General features: G+C 39.9%; 1 protein-coding gene across 1 annotated transcript; it reads right to left on the reverse strand.

Annotated features, from left to right (window-relative positions):
- Positions 1-1,350: 1,350 nt before the first annotated feature.
- Positions 1,351-11,913, reverse strand: Nmur2 (neuromedin U receptor 2). Its single transcript, XM_005376579.2, has 4 exons — positions 11,191-11,913; positions 6,581-6,665; positions 4,167-4,292; positions 1,351-1,616 (listed from the first exon to the last, which is right to left on the reverse strand). The coding sequence occupies exons 1-4, from the start codon at positions 11,911-11,913 to the stop codon at positions 1,351-1,353; spliced, it is 1,200 nt and encodes a 399-aa protein (XP_005376636.2).
- Positions 11,914-19,272: the final 7,359 nt, after the last annotated feature.

Consider the following 19,272-nt stretch of genomic DNA (forward strand, 5'->3'; position numbering starts at 1 on the left):
CCACAGTTTCCTTCATTCAATTTATGGAAAATTCAAAAAGTTAGAAACTGAGGGACAGAACTTGCAAGTTTTGACATCAATAGCTCCATTTTTGCTTCACAGAAAGAGAAGGCATGCCACTGTAATCACACGACTAAGTGACCTGCTGTAGGTCAGATATCCCTAACAGAAACAATCTTAGTCTTTTGACTCTTAACGTGGTTCTGTTCAGAACTGTTTGGTTTAACACACTAGTATGTGATGCCAACTCACTTTTGTGGTAGATATATCACCAAGGTTCTAGTAACAAACAAACAAATAAATAAACACAAGCTTCTTCTTGCCTTTGCAAAAAAGTTACATTCTCAACAAGCAAGAATATAAATCACTGAAATACAAAGCCGCTTGGAGAAAATGCTTAGGAGGAAAAGAAGTCAAGATATTTATTGGAATAAGTCAGGGATGTATCCACAGAGGAGATACCATATGGAAAGGAGCACTGCAGATTGGTTGGATACGAACAGTTAGAAATTAAAGGGAAACAAAGAGTTCTGTGTGCTGAGGTATGCAGGTAGGCAACACCGTGGACTGTGTTTTCATAAGAGGAGCAGGTAGTGCTAGTTGAATGGAATATAAGTTACTTGTGATGATGGTACAAAGGCTGATGAATTTGCGAAGTAGATTTTGCTTCTATTATATATGTGAAGAACGTTAGGTGATAAAGGATTGAATAGGCAGCCAATGGTTTCAGAAGACTAGTTGCCATTTCAGTTGTCTCTCTTCCAAGACAATAGAAAATAAGATGTTAGAAAACTACATCTGGATTTAATTATGAAAATGGCTAAATTTTGCCTGTTGTAGTTTATATCTCTTTCAACCTGCCATCTCAGCTTCCTCTAATCTTTTCTTCCCATTATTCTCTAGGTTTAATTTATATCTGATCTGGCTGGCTTCTGATGAAAAATAACTGCCATGACATTGGAGATTGGAGTAATGGGGGTAAAAATTTCCCAAGCTATCAGGGGAGCTCTTAAGGTAAAAGACTTCAGGATACTCTAAGCAATCATGTTATATTATATGGGACAGGAGGGTAGATAGATGGCTACAGAGGAACATTGACATGGACTTTGAAATCATAAAGAGAGACCAGCACCTACAGTCTTCCTTCTGTGGCTCACAGTGGCCATTGGTAGTCAGAGTGACCACGCACCTCAGGGCATAGAGGACTCAGGTCAAATCTTCTCAGAGTGGAACCTCCTCATCATATAGATACTGTGCTTGGCCAGGCGTGTTGTCTTCCCAAACTAGTGAGGAGGCAGGAGGCAGCTAGGGATTTAGTCCTTGTGAAGTGGATAAGCTCTTTCATGGTGCCTACTCCATGGACAGGGCTGTGGACAGGGGAGAGTTGCAGGTGGCTGGCCGGCCAGCAACCTGGGGACCTGCTTCTTCAGTCAGCTCCACAAGGCGGCAATCTACGAGGAAGATATCCTGCTGGGCTCCTGGCCCTTGTGGGTGATCCTGGAGGTGGAACCTTCTGCAGGCAGAGGAGAACAGATTCCGGAATGCTGCCTGGAAGCGGCGAGACAGTAGGTTATAGATAATAGGGTTGACAGCAGAACTCAGGTAGAAGAATACACCTGGAAAACAGAGGATTAGAAAGGACATGCTAAGAAGAAATTGGGGGAGAGACAGGAGACGGGGAAGCAGAGAGGGTAAAAGCTGGAATCTCTATGAGTGCCTCTCTTGGGAAGTGATGATAGATACAAAACTCTAATTGAGGATACAAAATGCTCTGAACACATCTACATCCTGTGCACTTATGAATAAACACAGAAAGATTAAAGAGTCTAGGAAAAGAACTCAGGCTGGTGTGGGATCTCTCTGGGATGTTCAGTAACTTCCTTTGATCCCTACTTGTTTAATTAAAGAACAAGTTCCTCATAGCATTAATAAGAGACGCTTAAGTATCAGAGGAAAGAGAGATATTTTTTCTCATTGGAATTTTACTTAAATCTATAAAATGAAGGTGCAGGTAATGGAGGAAGAGTAAAACAGCCAAGGCCTATTCTCTGCCAAGATACTGTACCCTGTAATGCTTAAATTCTCTGCAAGGAAATATTCTCCTGTGTCCTTTTCCTATCTATTATTTTTTCTTAATGGATTTTCCACCTGATTGAATAAGTTCATTTCACCATTTACTTTTTCCACCAAATGCCTTGCAATTGTCAGAAAAAATAAATACTCATTGAACTCTTATTATGCAGCAGGTAATTTAAGGCACATTGGAAGGCAGAAATTTAAACTTTGTTATTCAAGGGTTTGACATACTATTGTAAAGGCAAGATCTATAGCAAAGCTCAGTAACTAACAATATAACAATATCAAGTATTATCTTTGAAGAGCAAAAACGACATACTAGCAAAAGTACTAAAATGATTCACATAATAGCAAGAACACAAGGATTGTAATTGTCATGCATGATTGTGTGTGTATATGTGTGTGTGTGTGTGTGTAACTGGAATCCAATTAAACCTTGAAATGAATAGAGTGGAGGGCATTGTGTCTAGAAGGCATAGAATATGCAAACTCAGGAAAGCATATAGGAATGATATGCAGAAATATGTTAGCTAGCTTGATAATTGTATAGTCATTAATGAAAATGCAATAGTTTGGAGAACATAATATCATGTTAAGGGTTTTTTCTATAGCATTTCAAAGGATAGATCTCATCTGGTTGACAGTGTGAGGTAAGGGAGATATTTTAAAAGAGTAATGTCTTTATTGAAGATGTAATTTGGAACTCTTAAATATGGTGGCCTGTGGAGAAGTATAGTCAACTATTCATGTCCCGTGTGAACTTTCACTGTTTTCTAATTTACTTAGGCACTTCCTTTTTTTCATATTGACCATAGCCTGAGTACAAGAGAGATGACAGACTTATAGACATGGTATTCAGTATACTTATGTATGCTATTGTTTTGGTTCTGTGTACATTTGAAGTTTAACTGACTTACATTCAGTTATGTGTGTCACCTCACCTCACCACTTCTCCTCTCCTCTCATCATGTCTCTTGATAATTTGTGAAGCCCGGAGCACTCGCCAGTGACTAGCAGAGGAGGGAAGGGCAGGGATGAGAGTCTCAGAGCAGTGGACATGGACAGGGAAGAGGTTCTGGGGGGCTATTCTCTGCTCTGCTTTTGTGGGAAACACTCAGAACTTGAATTTCACACTTGGACTGAGCCCTGTGCCCCTTGGCAAGTCATTTCTTCTTGTGGAATGGTTGATTTCAGTATAAAATGGCTAAGGGTGATATCCACCTCACAGCCTGTGATAATATAGAATGACGTGCAGCATTTTATAGCCTTAAAGCTCTGTAATACCTCCTCTTCCAGCTGTGTCTCACGATCAGCCCATGGCTTATCTAGAGCAGGCATCGTGATCATTTTGTAGCTGTGGAAACTTTGGCAGGAAGGAAGCCAGGTGCTCTGGTTCACTCCACATACAAATGGCAGAGTTGGACTGCAAATCCAGGTCCTGGGCCTGAGCGACTTTCCCATCCTATTTCCCTCACATTCTGTGATATCCTTGAGAAAAGTTAAACTAGCCTAAAAGCAGACCCTGATGTCTGTGAACATCCTATGGTTGGTTTCCATAAGCAATATGAGATTTCTGAGACATGATGTTTACTAAGTAAGTACAAATTCATTCACATGGCCACTGGCAGCAAAACCAAAGAAATAACCTGTTGACTATTTTTCTGCCGCATTTATTACACATAAGAGTTGAGGTTTTCTGTATAATTACCTCTAATGTAGCTATACCTTGTATTTTGAGTAACATTTTGGCCATTCTTTTAAGATCATGATACACAGTGTATTAACTGTTGCCATTCTGTATTTTGTTGTGAAATTTGTTTTTTCACAGAAGTAAAAAGAGTGCTGTTTTATATTTTCTTTATTAATATCTACTTGTATTACATTAAAATAAAAAACAAAATAACTACTGCTCTTTTAACCAGTGACATGCCTAATCAATCTCTGAATAAAGTTAAAATCAAGTATCTTCATTATAATGACAATGGGCAGATTCCCCACAATACACTGCTATACTGAAGCATCTACATAAGGTGAAGGAAGCTGTAATTACCTGGACACTTACCAGACCATCAGATTAGCCAAGTTTTTACCTGATACCACGTGGAAGAGATTAAACACTGCAGCCAGGGGTTCGGTCCACTCCTCCACAAAGCTGAAGAAGAGTCGATCGACGTGGAATGGCGTCCAACAAATGCCGAACACTAAGACCAAGACAACTGGCAAAGGATAGTAAATAGGAGAGTGTAGGCAGTGTAGGCAAGGGCAAGAATATAATGCTCATTCTGTTCCTTCTAGGGCTTTTCCCCTCCACATTAGTTAAGCTATAACTGCTTTGGGTAAACTCGATCCAAGATAGAATATTCAAACCTAAGAATTAATTGTAATGGGTCTGAGATTACTTTTCTATTGAATTATACAAGATCCAAGCATAATAAAAGTTTCCTTTAGAGCATTTATGATAGTACCACATTTATATAAAAGTTCTGGAAACAGTTTACTGTGGAAAGTAAATTATGTTGTAACTAGACCATTGGAGCCGCATAAACTGGCCATCTAAATAAATAGTTGTGACCAATAGGTGGATGTTCTTTAAAGCTATAGATTAATAGCATACTGCTGTATGTATGTATGCATGCATCTGTTTACAATAGAAAAAATTAAGCTTCTCTGATGTTTTGATCTTTTAAAATTCTGTGAAAGGGGAGGAAGGGAGAGGAAGACTGAACAACCACAAGAATAATATTGCTTTGCAAGTATCTTTTGATCAGAAGAGGATGTGTTTATTACAGGTTAAATTGCTAGAGCACAGACTTCCTTCTGATTTCTCATTTTCAACTCTCAGGACAGAGATTGGTGCTAATATAGTTTCTCTCGGGGCATTTAATGATAAATATGTATGTTTTTATCTTTTGAATTTGTAGAATTTTTTTCTTTGCTGTGACAGGATGCTGAGGAATTGCCTGAAACTAATCATTTAGGGGCTGAGGGGGAGCTAAAGGTATAGGCAGAACATGTCATATGAGTTGATGAGTTTTTAATTTGGGTGGTGGGTCTATGGCATGCATTGTGCAGTTCTCTGTACTTGGGCTTGTCATGGAAGTAGTACTTGTATGTCCTCCTTGCACTAAACTTAGTGTCGAAGTTGTCTGCCTGTGTGATGTGGCTTCAGGAATATTTAGAAGCTTCTTATAATCTTATTCCCCCAGGAAAATTCATTCACTTTTTAAATAATTCCCTCTAGTTAAAATTTAATTCATGCTAAAACTCAACCCCTTCTAAAGGCAAATACATTATAATTTTTATTGTGAATTTAATGTGAGTTTTACTGTGAGTAGATTATGAGTGAAAAAAAAAAACAGAGAGAAGTTAGGCATGGTGGTGCATGCCTATAATCGCAACAGAGGCTATTGGAGGGAGAGAGGCTGGGAGGCTGAGACAGGAGGATTACCATGAGTCCAAGGCGAGCCTAGCCTACACAGTGAGGTCAAGGCCAGCTTGAACTATGTAGTGAGACCCTGTCTCAAAAACAAAAAACAAAAAACAGAGAGACAGTGAAGTCATAGTTTTTTTTTTTTTTTTTTTTTTTTTTTTAACCTCAAGTCAGGTACCAACAGGGGCTAGAAAATTTCCAAGAATGATTATCAGAATCAAAATATCACCTTCAGTCACTTCATTTTTTTTGGTTGTTGCTCATAGATGGAACACAATCATAGGGAAGAATTTCACAGGCACATTGCCTTTGAAAATTCATTACTTTTAAATCTTAGGTTTTGCTTTGGCAAATATGTGATAAATCTTTCCCTTAGCAGTGACTCTTAAGGGTTAGTACTGGACCATACATTTTTCCTATTGAATGGATCACATGTTTTTATAACACTCTTTAGGGAGCATACAGATCACCATCTCGATTTTTTTTAACAAAACATGTTATTTATACAAAAATAATACTGTTTTGATTCAAAGCTACTGAATGTCATAGGTGGAATGACAGTTTAGCCATCCTCCTGACCACATAAGTCTCAATCTAGAAATAAAATATCCCCTGGGGCCTATGAGTGGGCTTCAGAAGGTTATGATGCGTGAAAAGGATTAGAAAACATTTGTGTACGTGTATTTATAAACTTTCTGGCTGGAGAGCTGTTATAACTTCTATCATAGTTGTAAAGAAACTCATAACATAGGAGGTTGACCATCACCTACCTCCTGGATTTACTGAGGGTAGTGACACTCAAAGCCTGGGACAGTAGATGTGATTTACTGTATACCACATGGGGTATATTCAGTGAATGCAATTTAGCATGCTATATTAAGGGATGAAAGCCAAAAGGGAAACATGTGTGTGTGTGTGTGTCTAAGCTTGAGAACACCAAGAAAGACAGATTGTGATACTATGTTTCCAGGTGATTTGGGGCCTGATTCCCATCCCACTTTGTCAATATCAAACACAACTCTTTGTCTCTATGAAACAAAAGAAAGCCAACCCAAACCACAGTGGTGGACTTACACAGCATCTTGTTTACTGATTTTCTGGAAGGCCTCTGAATATTCGCATTCACTTCATCTGCTTCAAGGGATTCATCTTTCTTCAGCTGAAGAAGAAATGGAAAGTGATGGTAGGAAAGAGAAACCTTTTTGTTTCTCCCGTGACGATCTGAGAAGGGTAACACTAATACAGAAGCTCCTCAGTGAAGGAGTCACATTCCCATGCCTATGTTATTAAATGAATTGATCACTAAATAAGGAGTTGTAAATATGTGAACATAACACTATTCAAAACAAAGCAGTGGTCAAAGGAAACTTCAACTTGGTGACTTTCATTTGCATAACTTTATTTTTTTTTTGGTTTTTCTCCGGTACCGGGAACTGAACTCACGACCTTGCACTTGCCAGGCAGGTGCTTTGCCGCTAAGCTAAATCCCCAGCCCCCATTGCATAACTTTAATAAAGAAATTTTGTCCTTGAAGTCAGGTAACTCTCAGGGCCACATAGGGCTGAACATCCACCTGAATGATCAATACACTGAGCCATCTGTCTCTTGGCTATATTGATGCTCCTTACCTATAGCCATGTTTTCATCAGCTGAGGGGATAAAGTCTTAAGAAATTTGCCCCTTTAAAGTCATTGAGTTCTTGACATGAAACAAGAGAATTCTTACACAGTAATGTAGGAATAAACGGGAGGAACCTGAAGTTTATCAGCTGTTATTGATACAATAGTAAAATAAAATAATGCTACAATTTACTTATCTCAGTGCCTGGCACATGAAACTTATAAAGTGATATATTATTGGTAGGCTAGCTGCCCAGATGACATAATAAAAACTTAATATTTTTAAATAGAATTATTTATTTATATTTAGGGGTCCATTCAGCTTGATTCCTGAGTCTCTTCCAGAAATTCTCTTTCTTCTGCTACTGCTCACTCAGAAGCAGTGCTCGCTGATGCCAAGAAGTAGCCAGTTGCCCAGGGAAGCAGAGGATGAAGGTTAGAGCACAGCATCACACTACAAACTTGAGCAATACATTTTCAACTAAATCTACTCACAGGTTCAAATATGCTTTTAAAAAGAATAGTATCATACAATATGATTATTCCATTTTAAAATTTCAATCCATAATTAAGAATACAGAAAAAATATTGAGATCTCTCAGTGACTTCTTGATTGGCTGAGCTTAACAGTTTTCAATGCTAATGTCTCTGTCTCAAAGCATAATTTCCTTAAAGAAAACATGAAGCAAGGAGTCTATGCACTTCTTTTACAAACAGGCCTCCTGTGCACTTATAGTCTGATTGAAAGAAAATTGTATGCCAGTTTGTTGTTACTTATTTTTGAACTTTCCTAAGTTATAAATGACACAATTAGCTAACTAAAGGAACAGTGAAAAATGAAATATCTGCATGTGTTGTACCTTGTTCTACCAGAATTTAAAGTGGCCAATATAGTATAATCCAAGCAATTTTTCTAGCCAATATTAAATGCTGTTTCAGTATTGAATAATTTCATGGCCCTTCAAATGTTTACAGAAGATATTAAACCATTAATTATTCTTACCTCCTCCAAACTTTTATTTTAAAAGTTAGGTAGCAAAAAAGAGGCAGGAAAAATTGCAGTCCCCATATCAGAAGTTCAGAAGCCTTTCTAGTCAACTTAGTCCAGCTTCCACCTCCAGCTATAGGACATCAAAGTGAAGGGAAGGTTCCTGCGATTGAGGCAGGTTTGTTCATAGTAAATGAAGTAATTCCACTAGCTATTCATTTATCTGGCTCATCAAGATTTGGTTTCATAACAAGATAGAATGATGCATTTGTGTAACTATCTTTACAATCTGAATATAATCTATATCTCATCCATATATGTGTATCTGTATGTATGCGTCCATAACTACATCTATATTTATATGTCTGTGTATATTAATACACCTATTTGGTCTGGTTGTACCTGCTGTAGTTCTTACATGTATCCTCATCAACTCAAGCTTTGAAGGTGAATGCAGGGAAGACATTTCACCAGGGCTTCCCCCTGATTGGGAGGGAACTTGCCCTGGGATTATCTGTTTTCCATCTTTACAGTTTTCTCACCCTGGAAAACAGTGCTGCGTAGGTCAGGGTTCTAGAAGAGTAATGGTGAATGTTTTAAAGCTTTCAAAGAGCCAAGCAGTGCGCTGTGGCACACGTGTCACAGCTTCACCACCACTGTCCTAGGACGTTGAAGCATCACTGAGTATTTACTTCTGAGTACGCATGTGGCTTCCCTCCTGCAACTTCATCTGTGTCGCGTTTAATACCTTCTAAAGGCAGTGGCATCCACAGTGCTTCACACCTTTAGACTTTCAAAAAGAGTTAATAATTTAAATATTCTTAGAATAGCCTGGATCTCTTTAAAATCTCATAGATCAGAAGGGGCCTTGAGACAAGGTCTCTAAGTTGTTTGGTTTAAAGGTAGAGAAGCTGTAACTCCGTAATGAGGGAGGAAATTTAGCCTCATTTACTCAACTGAGATTCTGATCTAATTGGAGAGAAATAAATTAAGGAATCCGCAAGTATGGAAGTATGAATTGTAACGAGGGAAAATATCTGGGAGGCAGAACACTTATGCCCAGGGCCAGGAAGAGCTAGGGAATCTGGGGCACATCCCTGAGGAGGCATGACTGAGGGGTGATTTAGAGGATGAGTGAGAGCTAAAAAGGCAAATAGCAGGAGCATTTCAGGCAAAAGGTAGCTCAGAGAAGAGGGGCCACCTCGCTAGACCTCGGGCCTAGGGGTATTCGAATTCTTCTAGGGGACAGTTTCAAAGCAGACAGTTCCTTTCCTGGTATCCTGGTAACCTGGTAAAAATTCATCCTTCCTGAGAGCACAAGCAAGAGGTGTCTAACCTATTGTCTGAGTAGTCACTCAGCTCCTGAAACAAATTAGCTGTGGATTTATCACAGTAAGACGCAAGGTAATAGGTTGTAGAAATATGTTTCTTACTCAAATTTAAATATTCCCCCCAGTTTGACTCAAAATAAATGATTGGTGCTGGGTGAGATGATGTAATAAGATCTCAGTGCTTTTTTTAAACAAGATTGTGAAGTTTGGGGAGGTATGGAATGCTTTCTATATCTTCCCAAATGACAGGCGTGGCTTTGGGCCAGTTTGGAGTCAAAAAAGTCTCTGAGAATACAGGGGCCAGAACTCCATGAGGAACCTGGCACAGCCCTCTGTGATTAGATTCGTTCCTGTGCCCAGAAGTCTGTAGTGTTTAAAATTTGTTCTTCTCACTCGGACTTTGCTGTTCATCTTAGGATCAAGAGGTAGATAAAAGGTCCACCAGGGGGCACTCATTTTTAATGATCATCTTTCTCAGAGGCACATTGATGGTCATATATGAATTATCACATAATGTGTAGTGACAGAATCATCTTCAAGGATGTCATGTGAGCATGTTCGCTTTGTTCATTTTTTTATTACTCACATCGCTTCTCCTCAGATGTTTCTTTTTCTTTTTTTAAGAGTCACAGACCGTAAGAACTAGAAGGAGCAAAGATATGACCTGCTGTCACCTTTTTAATTTATACATATGGAAACTAAGGCGAGGAGGATGCTGTGACCAGTTCAAAGGCATAATGTAGGTAAGTGTGGATCTGGGAATTTACATGGGCTCTTAACTTTATTTCATAAGCTACTTTCTTAAATGAATATAAGACTGTCATAGTCAAGAGTTGCATTTTTATAAATTCGGGTACAGAATATACTAAGAATTATATAGACTTATGTTTTTATCAAAAATACTTTGTCTCACCAGTTGAAATCTAGAGAAAAGACAAAAAATCATTTACCTCCATAAGTATAGAATAGGAACTTCCAATTATACATTGCAAACAGAATGATACTTTCCTTGCTATCTCAGATGTCTCTTACTCATATTCTTTAAGTCTATCTTGTGTGGTCTGTTTACCTCCCCATTTCTCAGTCTCCAGCTGCTCAAGAGGAGACCAAGCTGATTTCACACTATTCATATACATAAATACATATATATGTATCAATATATTTCAGTGTAATTTAGTATTTCACCCAGAGGATCATTCAACCACAAGGAAGTGTTTTACTTAAAAATTATGTATCTGACTTGGGCCTTTAAGTAGGTAGGGATTATTTGTAGTTATTCTCAGACCTAGTTGGTGCATAAAAAATTTCAACACAGGCAATAAACAAGAAGAAGTCAGGGAAGAGACAGCAAGCTCTGAAAAAGCCCCTCAGAGCGAGAGTACCTAACTGCACATTGGCTGATCTGCTTATTTAAAGTGCATTTCCATTTCCAAAGACCTGGATTAGATTTTCCTGTGGGTGAGGGATATACACTGGAACCCACAGTAAATTTTTAACTAGTTCTTAGAATACTTACATCTGAGAACCAGTATGGAGGGGATAATAATGAAAGATGAAGTAAATGACGTACAGCTGTGGTTTTACTATTTGTTCAGTTGGAAGCAAGCGCTCTAACTTCGTAATCTCCCATCTAAATCCATCCTCTTTTTTTCTGTGCTCCCTTCTGATTCCTCATTTCTCCAGTTCTAGGGTTTTCACTGGACTTCGAACAGTGACAACCCCTAGCTAGTCCACGTGGATACTCACTTGGAGCCCCATAAGGCAGTAGAGGACACTGATAAGGGTCATGGGGATGAGGTAGAAGAGGAAGGAGGTGACCTGGATGATGAAGTTGTAGATCCACATGGGCTTGATGACCGTGCAGGTGGCAGAGCCAGGGATGAAGGACCCATTGGGGAAGTAGTGGAGCTTGATGCCGTGGACGCTCGTGTTGGGCAGAGAGAAGATGATGGAGAAGCCCCAGACCATGGCGAGGATGCACAGGGCCCGCTGCCTGGTGCTCTCCAGCTTGGCACGGAAGGGATAGAGGACGGCCACATAGCGCTCCACGCTGACTGTGGTGACGCTGAGGATGGAGGCGAAGCACACAGTCTCAAAGAGCGCAGTCTTGAAGTAGCAGCCCACAGGCCCAAAGAGGAAGGGGTAGCTGTGCCACATTTCGTAGACTTCCAGGGGCATTCCGAGGAGCAGGACCAGGAGGTCTGAGACAGCCAAGCTAAACAGGTAGTAGTTGGTTGGTGTCTTCATCATCTGGTCTCGAAGGATCACGAGGCACACTAGGAGGTTGCCGATGACGCCCACTACGAAAATCAGCGCATACACTACGGTCATGGGGAGAAACATGTGGCTGCGCCTTGGTCCACACAGGTAGGCCAGGTAATCCTCGGTGCTGTTCAGGGACTTCCACGGGTCTTCCAGTTCCTGCTGGTGAGGCCAGGAGGCATTGACAAGGTTTTCCATCACTGACATCAAAATGCAAGACCTGGCATCCCCTGATGTAAGGCTGCGACCCAAGCTGAGCCAGGCTGGACAGAGAAGGCAGTCTGAAAAGCACTGCTCAGTGAAGCAGGCTGACAGAAAGTGTGCCTGAGCCTCCAGATTGGGCTGCTCACAGCGCTGAGCCCTTTTGAAGAGCCCCTGAGACAGAAGCTCCGCCCCGGGCGGCTGTGGGCCAATGGGTGTGCTACAGGCTGTGGTGTAAGCCAGACTGCTGGGCAGCTATGCTGGCTGTGTGCAAGGGGCAGGGGAGGTGGGAGAGACCTGTGCATCGGAAGAGGCAGGAAAAGCAGCTGGTACAGTATGGATCTGAGCAAATAGCAGTCCCAACAGTGCATGCTGCAAAGTTTTGGGAATCTGGGTGGAAATAAAAATACAAGTTGCATGGTCACCTCTGGCAGAATTCAAATCTCCACTGAACCCTGCCCTCTGTACAACATAACAAATATGGGAGATTAATACATTTCTCATGTTATTTTGTTCTATTGGAAATGCAGAGATCTCTGGAGAAAAGTATGATTGAGGTTACTTTTCTTTTTTTTTAATGCATCCGCAATAGAATCCGAGTCCTGAAGGGACATGTGCCTATCACCTAGTTCCATCTACTGTCTGAAATTTCTCTTTTGTGACAGCTCCAAAAGTAGGTGGGCTTCAGAATTAGATCCCCTTAGGAAGTTTACTCAAACTCTCAGAACCTGATTTTCTCATCTGCAGCATTCATTTTATTTTGTTCAAGAAATATTTCTGGAGAATTCACTGTGGGTCAGGCAATGTTATATCCTTCATGGAAACATCAATCCACAGACAATACAAGGTTTCTCTCCTCATTGTGCTTTTCTTACAGTATGGGATTCTAAAAATAGTATGATTTTAGATAAAAGTTGATGAATATGTATTTATCTCGAATGGCCAAACAGATTTTGTCTCAAGACAAAATGACATTTGGGCTGAGGTCTGAATGATGAAAGCTCAATCGTAAAAGAAGTAAAGGGAATATATTCCCAGTAAAAGAAATATCAAGTATAAAATCCTGAGGTAGCAACAAGCTACCTTCAGAAATATTGGATGACCAGTATGATCAGAATATCAAGAATATTCTGCCCAGATCCTGAGATTTTGAAGGAGGCTGAGATTAAGTGTGGTGGACTAATTAGCATTATGGAGGAATTTTCAAAGCAGCCAAACCTGTATGACTTGACGATACTCACAGACTGCATCAGTCCTTTGGGTCAGTTACTTTTCAGTAGCGACAATGCCTACATTTGAGTGTGTTAAAGTAAGCAAAGATTTGTTTCTTGCTTATTCTTCATGTCCTTCAGGATTTCCTCGTCACTTCTGTTCTATATTGTTCGCACATTGGAATGCAAGCTCAAACAGCTGTTTCAATAATTCCTAGGAGAGTTCCCAAAGGGCACCCTGACTCTTAGATGCTATACTCAGAAATGATAAAAATCACTTTCAGTCATATTTTATATCAAGTCTCATATCACTTCTTATCCCAATGATGGTCAGAATAACAGTCTCACCATGTACCAGTGGGAGAAGACCAAAAACATTTGCTGAATAGAATTAATGGATGTGCATTCTGCCCCTTTAGGTTAAAAATATTTAGCTTTTTATTATTATAATTCCTAATACATGTATCCAACATCTAAAAAGCCACCTATTGTGATTATTTTTTAAACAGTTTTTCTAATGATTTTACAGCTTCAAATCTATAGGCAAATTTTCCAAGAGAATAAAAAGTACCCAGTGTCTTCCAATGTTGATAAACTAGCACATAAGTTCCATCAATTTATGATTTAATATACAGTATGCACTCAAATTTTCAATCTTTCACAGCACATTAACAAAATTATTAGGAAAAGTGGACTACCATGACTAAAGTGTACATACAATTCCGACAAGGCAATGATCAAGAAGTGGTATTCTTTAGGAAAGAATTCTACTAAAACCATCAAGGGAATAGAAGTAATTTAAAATATTCAATACATATTAAACTCACACTGTGATTCTAAGTGGCCAATTAGTATGCTTTGTTTTATAGTAGCTTTAGACGCATTTTTAAGGGGAAAGTCACACATTCTGATATTATTTTTAAAAGTATAGCTTTAAAAAGGTATGAAATCATTTGCTGAATTTTTTTGGTGGGGGTACAGCCAGAAAATAGTGGGATATTTACCTATGGAAGGGTTTGACTGTCTTGCATCAAGGATTAACACTCCATAGGTGGGTTGGAAGATAGTTTCTATAACCCGTAATGTGAAGCATAACTAAGGATATGTTTTTAATGGGAGAAAATCCCCTATTCTGAAGCACTTCCAGAGGCAGAATGCAGAACACCTCTGGGTTGATAGATATAAAGAGGAAGGTCGTGGATATGAAAAGGGAGACTTTGAGCACTTAGAGCAGATTAATTAGAAATGGGTCACTTGTGTCACTGGAGGCACTTAGCTTTGGTTGAGTGGCCATTTATCGCCAGTATTTTGTGAAGTTATAGTTAGTTGGACTGAGTGAATTTTAAAGTTTCTGCTACAAATATTGCTTTTTGGATCTATCTATCCATCTGTCTATCTATCTGTCTATCTATCTATCTATCTATCTATCTATCTATCTATCTAATCTACCTGTCTTCACTGAGGGTCCCATAACATCTCAAGTTTTATATGTCCATGACTGAATGCATTATCTTCCCCCTAAACTGGTTCTTCTCCTGTGTTCCCAGTTCAGTGAGTGGCAAAACTATGTACTTACAGGGTATCGAATACTGGGTTAGATAACCCTTAGTTATTGCAGGCTGGTCAGGCCCACGATCTCCCAAGCAAGTGGACAGCGAAGGCTTAAATAAATGAGACAATGGAAATGATTTTAGGGCTCCAGGAGGAACTAACTCCCTTACAGTTTCGATATTCTCGAAGTTTAGCCAAAGACTTCCCGGGGTGGCCTGTATTTATTTGGTTTTCAAACAAAGAAGGAGGATACTCAAGAAAACACAGGAATCTCGCAGGAACTTGGGAGAATTTTCCCAAGTAGTAAATTATGTCAATCAGGAGAGCTGTCTTATCCTTAGGTTGGAATTTACTGTAGGAGTGTGGGGCCTGTAGCTGCAGTCTCCTTGTAGTAGTTGGGGTTGGAGCCAAACATCTTCAGCTGTGGCCTTATCTTGTCAGAGAAGGTGCCTACGCTTCAGACAATTCACAAGTAAATGTGGAAAGCCAATTGGTTAATATTAAATCCTGCTCAGAGCCACTTTGTAGTGGTCCCCAACAACAGAGCTCATCTAAAAACCTGTTTTTTTCACTTTAAAGAGAGTAAAAATAATAAAAAAACATTAGAAATGATACAGAATTTCAAAAAACAAGACAATATTAATTCAACAATGGTTGTTATATTGAATATTGTTGTCTTCAAAGTAGTTGTTCAGATTACCAGATATAAGCATGCAAAACTGGTCAAAAATATGAAGCATTAACTGTTTCTTTCAATAAACCAATAGAAGTTAGTAGTACAATTATCTTAGCTATCTTGTGTGTGTCTGTGTGTATTCCCCTTCTTTCTCTTTTTTCTCCTTTCCTTCATCCCAGTTCTTTCTTTTTGAGCAGTTTCTTTCCCTTTCACAATATCTATTTTACCTTTCAGATTTTATTTACTCTTTCAGGTTCTTATACTAGGGAGACAATACGATGTTTACACATGTGGGTCTGATTTATTTCACTTAGGAGTATGGTCTCTAGTTGTGTGGAGATTCCTCAAAAAGTTAGGATTACAGGTACCATTAAATCCAGCTATTTCCCTTCCAGGTATTTTTCTGGAAGAACTGAAAACATCATATCACAGTGACATATGTGCACCCATGTTTATAGCAGAGCAATTTGTAATGGCTAAATCTTGGAAACAACTCAAATGCCCATCAACTGAGGAATGGATAAAAAAGATGTGGTATTTTTATACAATGGAGTATTACCCAGCTACAAAGAAAGATAAATTTGAGACTTTTACAGGCAAAAACATGTTTCTTGAGATGAGTGCACACTTATAATCCAGTAACTCAGGATGCTGAGGCAAGATTGCCACAAGTTTGATCCTGGACTACATAGTGAGTTCGAGGCCAGCTTGAACTATTGACAGAGTGAGACACTGTCTCAAAAAATCAATCAGTCTATCAATCAAAACCTCTTTTGTTTTGACTCTGTGTGTCCTTTCCCACATCATTTGAACCCTGTCATTTGAGTGTACATATCTTCTCAAAATCTGTATGTTGAAATCCTTACCTACAGGGTGGTAGTATAAGAAGGCAGGGGCTGAGGGAAGTGATTACATCATGTTGGGTAGAGACATTGAGAGTGAAATCAGTGCCTTAATAAAAGAGGCCTGGAAAGAGATCCTTTCCCCTTTTGCCTTGTAAGGACACAAGAAAAACTGTCCACCTACCTGTGGACCAGCAGGCAAGCCCTTACTAGATCCTGAATTTACCATACCTTGATCTTGGACTTCCTGGCCACTAGAACTGTGAGAAATACATATCTTTTGCTTATAAGCTACCCAAATTTTGGCATTTTATTATAGCAGCCCAAATGGACCAAGGCACTGATCAATATCCAAATCTGTCCATTTTATCTCAAAGACATGTTTTTAAGTATCTATCAACTATTCTATATCCCCACCACCCCTTTCTTCCTCCAGGCCACCACATTGCTCCATTGGACTTCCAATGGGTCCCACTCTTTGCTTTCTGTCCAACCCTATCTTGTCCTATAGTTAGAGAATGTGTCTGAAACACAAATATAATGCATCCTTTCCATGTCAGGTCTCAAGTACCACCTTCCTTAATATGACCTATGATGTCATTCATGATGTAAGTCCTGCTTTTCTCCAGCATGGGCTCTTAGCTTTGTACTGATGTAGTTGCCAACCCCAGTTTCTGGGACTCTCCCCCAAAACGTTTAGGTCTCTGTGTGTGTTTTCCCTTCTGCTGTCAGTAGTCTTTCCCTCCCTGTCATCTCCCCGCACTTTGTTAGTGTGTGTGATTCAGAATTCTGCTTCTTGAACACAACCTTTGAGAAGACATCCCTGTACCTCTAGCCTCCCTCCTGTGTGGAACACTCATTCCTTCTTCCTTCCCTCTCCTTAACATTTTAGAGCAAGAGTTGGCAAAATATAGATCAGACACTTAATAGGCCTGCTACACACTCTGGTTAGTGAATTGCATTAGAGTACAGACATACTGGCTTATGCTTCGTCTATGGCTCTATTAATGCTACAGTGCCAGAGGTGGATCACTGTGACAGTGACTGCCAGGCCCTGAGGGCCTAAACTATTCATATGGTACTCGACTGCAGTGTACTGCAGCTGCTATATTAAATACCACAGACCGAGTTGCTTAAAAAGCAGAAACACATGGTCTCACAGTTCTGTTCTGAAAACTAGAAGTGCAAATTCAAGGCCTCAGCAGGGTCAGTACCTTCAGAAAGGTACAGGAAAGAGTCTGTCCCATGTCAGTCCCCACTTTGGATACAGTGCTGGCATTCTTTGGCAATTCTTGGCTTGTCAGCACATCATTTCATGTGTGCCTTGATGTTCATGTAGTGTTTTTGCTCTATCTTCAAACTTCCTCTTTTAGTAAGGATCCCAGTCTCTTTTTTTGGACTAGGGCTTGCTCTGTTGGACCTCAACTTAATTTGATTGCATTTATAAGGCAGTGATGAATAGGTCTACAGTGACTGTGGGAGTATATTACCCCTTTGAGATCCTTACTTCAGTATTTTTGTGTATATATGTGAAGTGAGATTGCTGTATCATAGTTCTGTTTGTAACTTTTGGGGACTCTTTCTGCTATTTTCCAAAAAGGACACATAATTTGTATTTCCGCCAGCAGTTTACAAGGTTTCCTTATATCTTCATTAATGCTTGCTTTTTCTGATATTTTGCTAACAGGAATGAGAGACCACACTGTGGTTATTTGCATTCCCTAGTGATTAGTAACATTAAGCATCCTGTCACATGTCTGCTCATGGCAACTTTACATTCTGGAAAATGTACAAAAAAAAAGAATGGAGGCCTTTAGTTTGCAACAATTTTCACAGACAAATCTCTGGATTCATGGCAGTTTATGTGGCAGAGATGCCCTATGTCTAAGATGTGAATCAAGGTTGGCTCTTGGTGTTTTTTTTTGACCTCTCTTTTGGAAATAAAGTGAATTTCACCTCTGGTACCAGTGACTTTTTATTGGTTGGGAACAGAGTATAACTAAGGCTACTTAAATACCAGTAGATGGAGGCTTTTGCCATAATATCTTTATAAAGGTGAACACCTGAGCTGCAGCTAGAATATACAGTTTTCTTTGCAAATCAGAATGTGACTCAGTAAAGTTAGTACATGAATCTTTTGTGTTATCTAAAGAGAGATAAAAGCCCCTACTATCTAAATTTCTTGCCCAGTAATGCTTAAAATCTTCCTTTCTTTTAAGCATCTCATCTCTCTGAGAGGAAAAGGCCCTCATCATCATCTTCACGAGCATCAATACCAGCAATACCACGTACCGTGATCGCGTGTCCCATGTGGCAGGAGCTTAGCCAAGCACTTTATTTGACAACTCCCATTTAGTTCTTGTAACAGTCTAAAGAGGAAGTATTTTTATTGGCCCCTGCTTTACAGGTGAAAAGAGCTAGTGTGATACCTAACTGACTGTGTCGATTTGAGTAGGAAACACCCATCTAAATGGTCTCAGCATAGTTCTGAGTGTGGAGGAAGGACCCTAGGGAGGATTGTTGCCAGAATGGTATAAAAGAGAGACAAAGAAGGAAGGATTGCTCCCTCCCCCTCCTCCTCCTGCTCCTCCTTCTTCCTCTGCCTCCTCCTCTTCCACTTACTCTTATCCTTCTTATTCCTCCTCCCCTTCCTCCCCTTCCTGTTATCCTTCTTCCCTTCCCCTTCTTCTCCTCCTTCGTCTTCTTCTGAGCTCCAGTCTTGGCCTTTACCTTGGACATCATCTTCTGGCTTCCAGGCTCTTCTGCCTCCAGGACAGCGCTGTCAGCCTCCATCACAGACTCTTCAGGCTCCTGATGAGGACTCACACAGGACACTACACCAAGCTCCTGGCCTCAGACTGGGCCCCTCAGATCTCCAGTGCACAGACAGACATTTTTTACTCTTCCATATCTGACTCTCTGGGTGGCTACTGTAAGCCAATCTTGTAAATTCTTATACATTTGTATATCTTGCATGAAATCTGTTTCTCTAGTAAGCACTGACTAATACAGCTAGATTGAATGCATCATGAATTCACATAGGGGGCTGGGGATTTAGCTCAGAGGCAAAGCGCCTGCCTGGCAA

Source organism: Chinchilla lanigera, unplaced genomic scaffold (genome assembly GCF_000276665.1).
Source record: "Chinchilla lanigera isolate Chin_1 unplaced genomic scaffold, ChiLan1.0 scaffold00007, whole genome shotgun sequence".
NCBI lineage: Eukaryota > Metazoa > Chordata > Mammalia > Rodentia > Chinchillidae > Chinchilla > Chinchilla lanigera.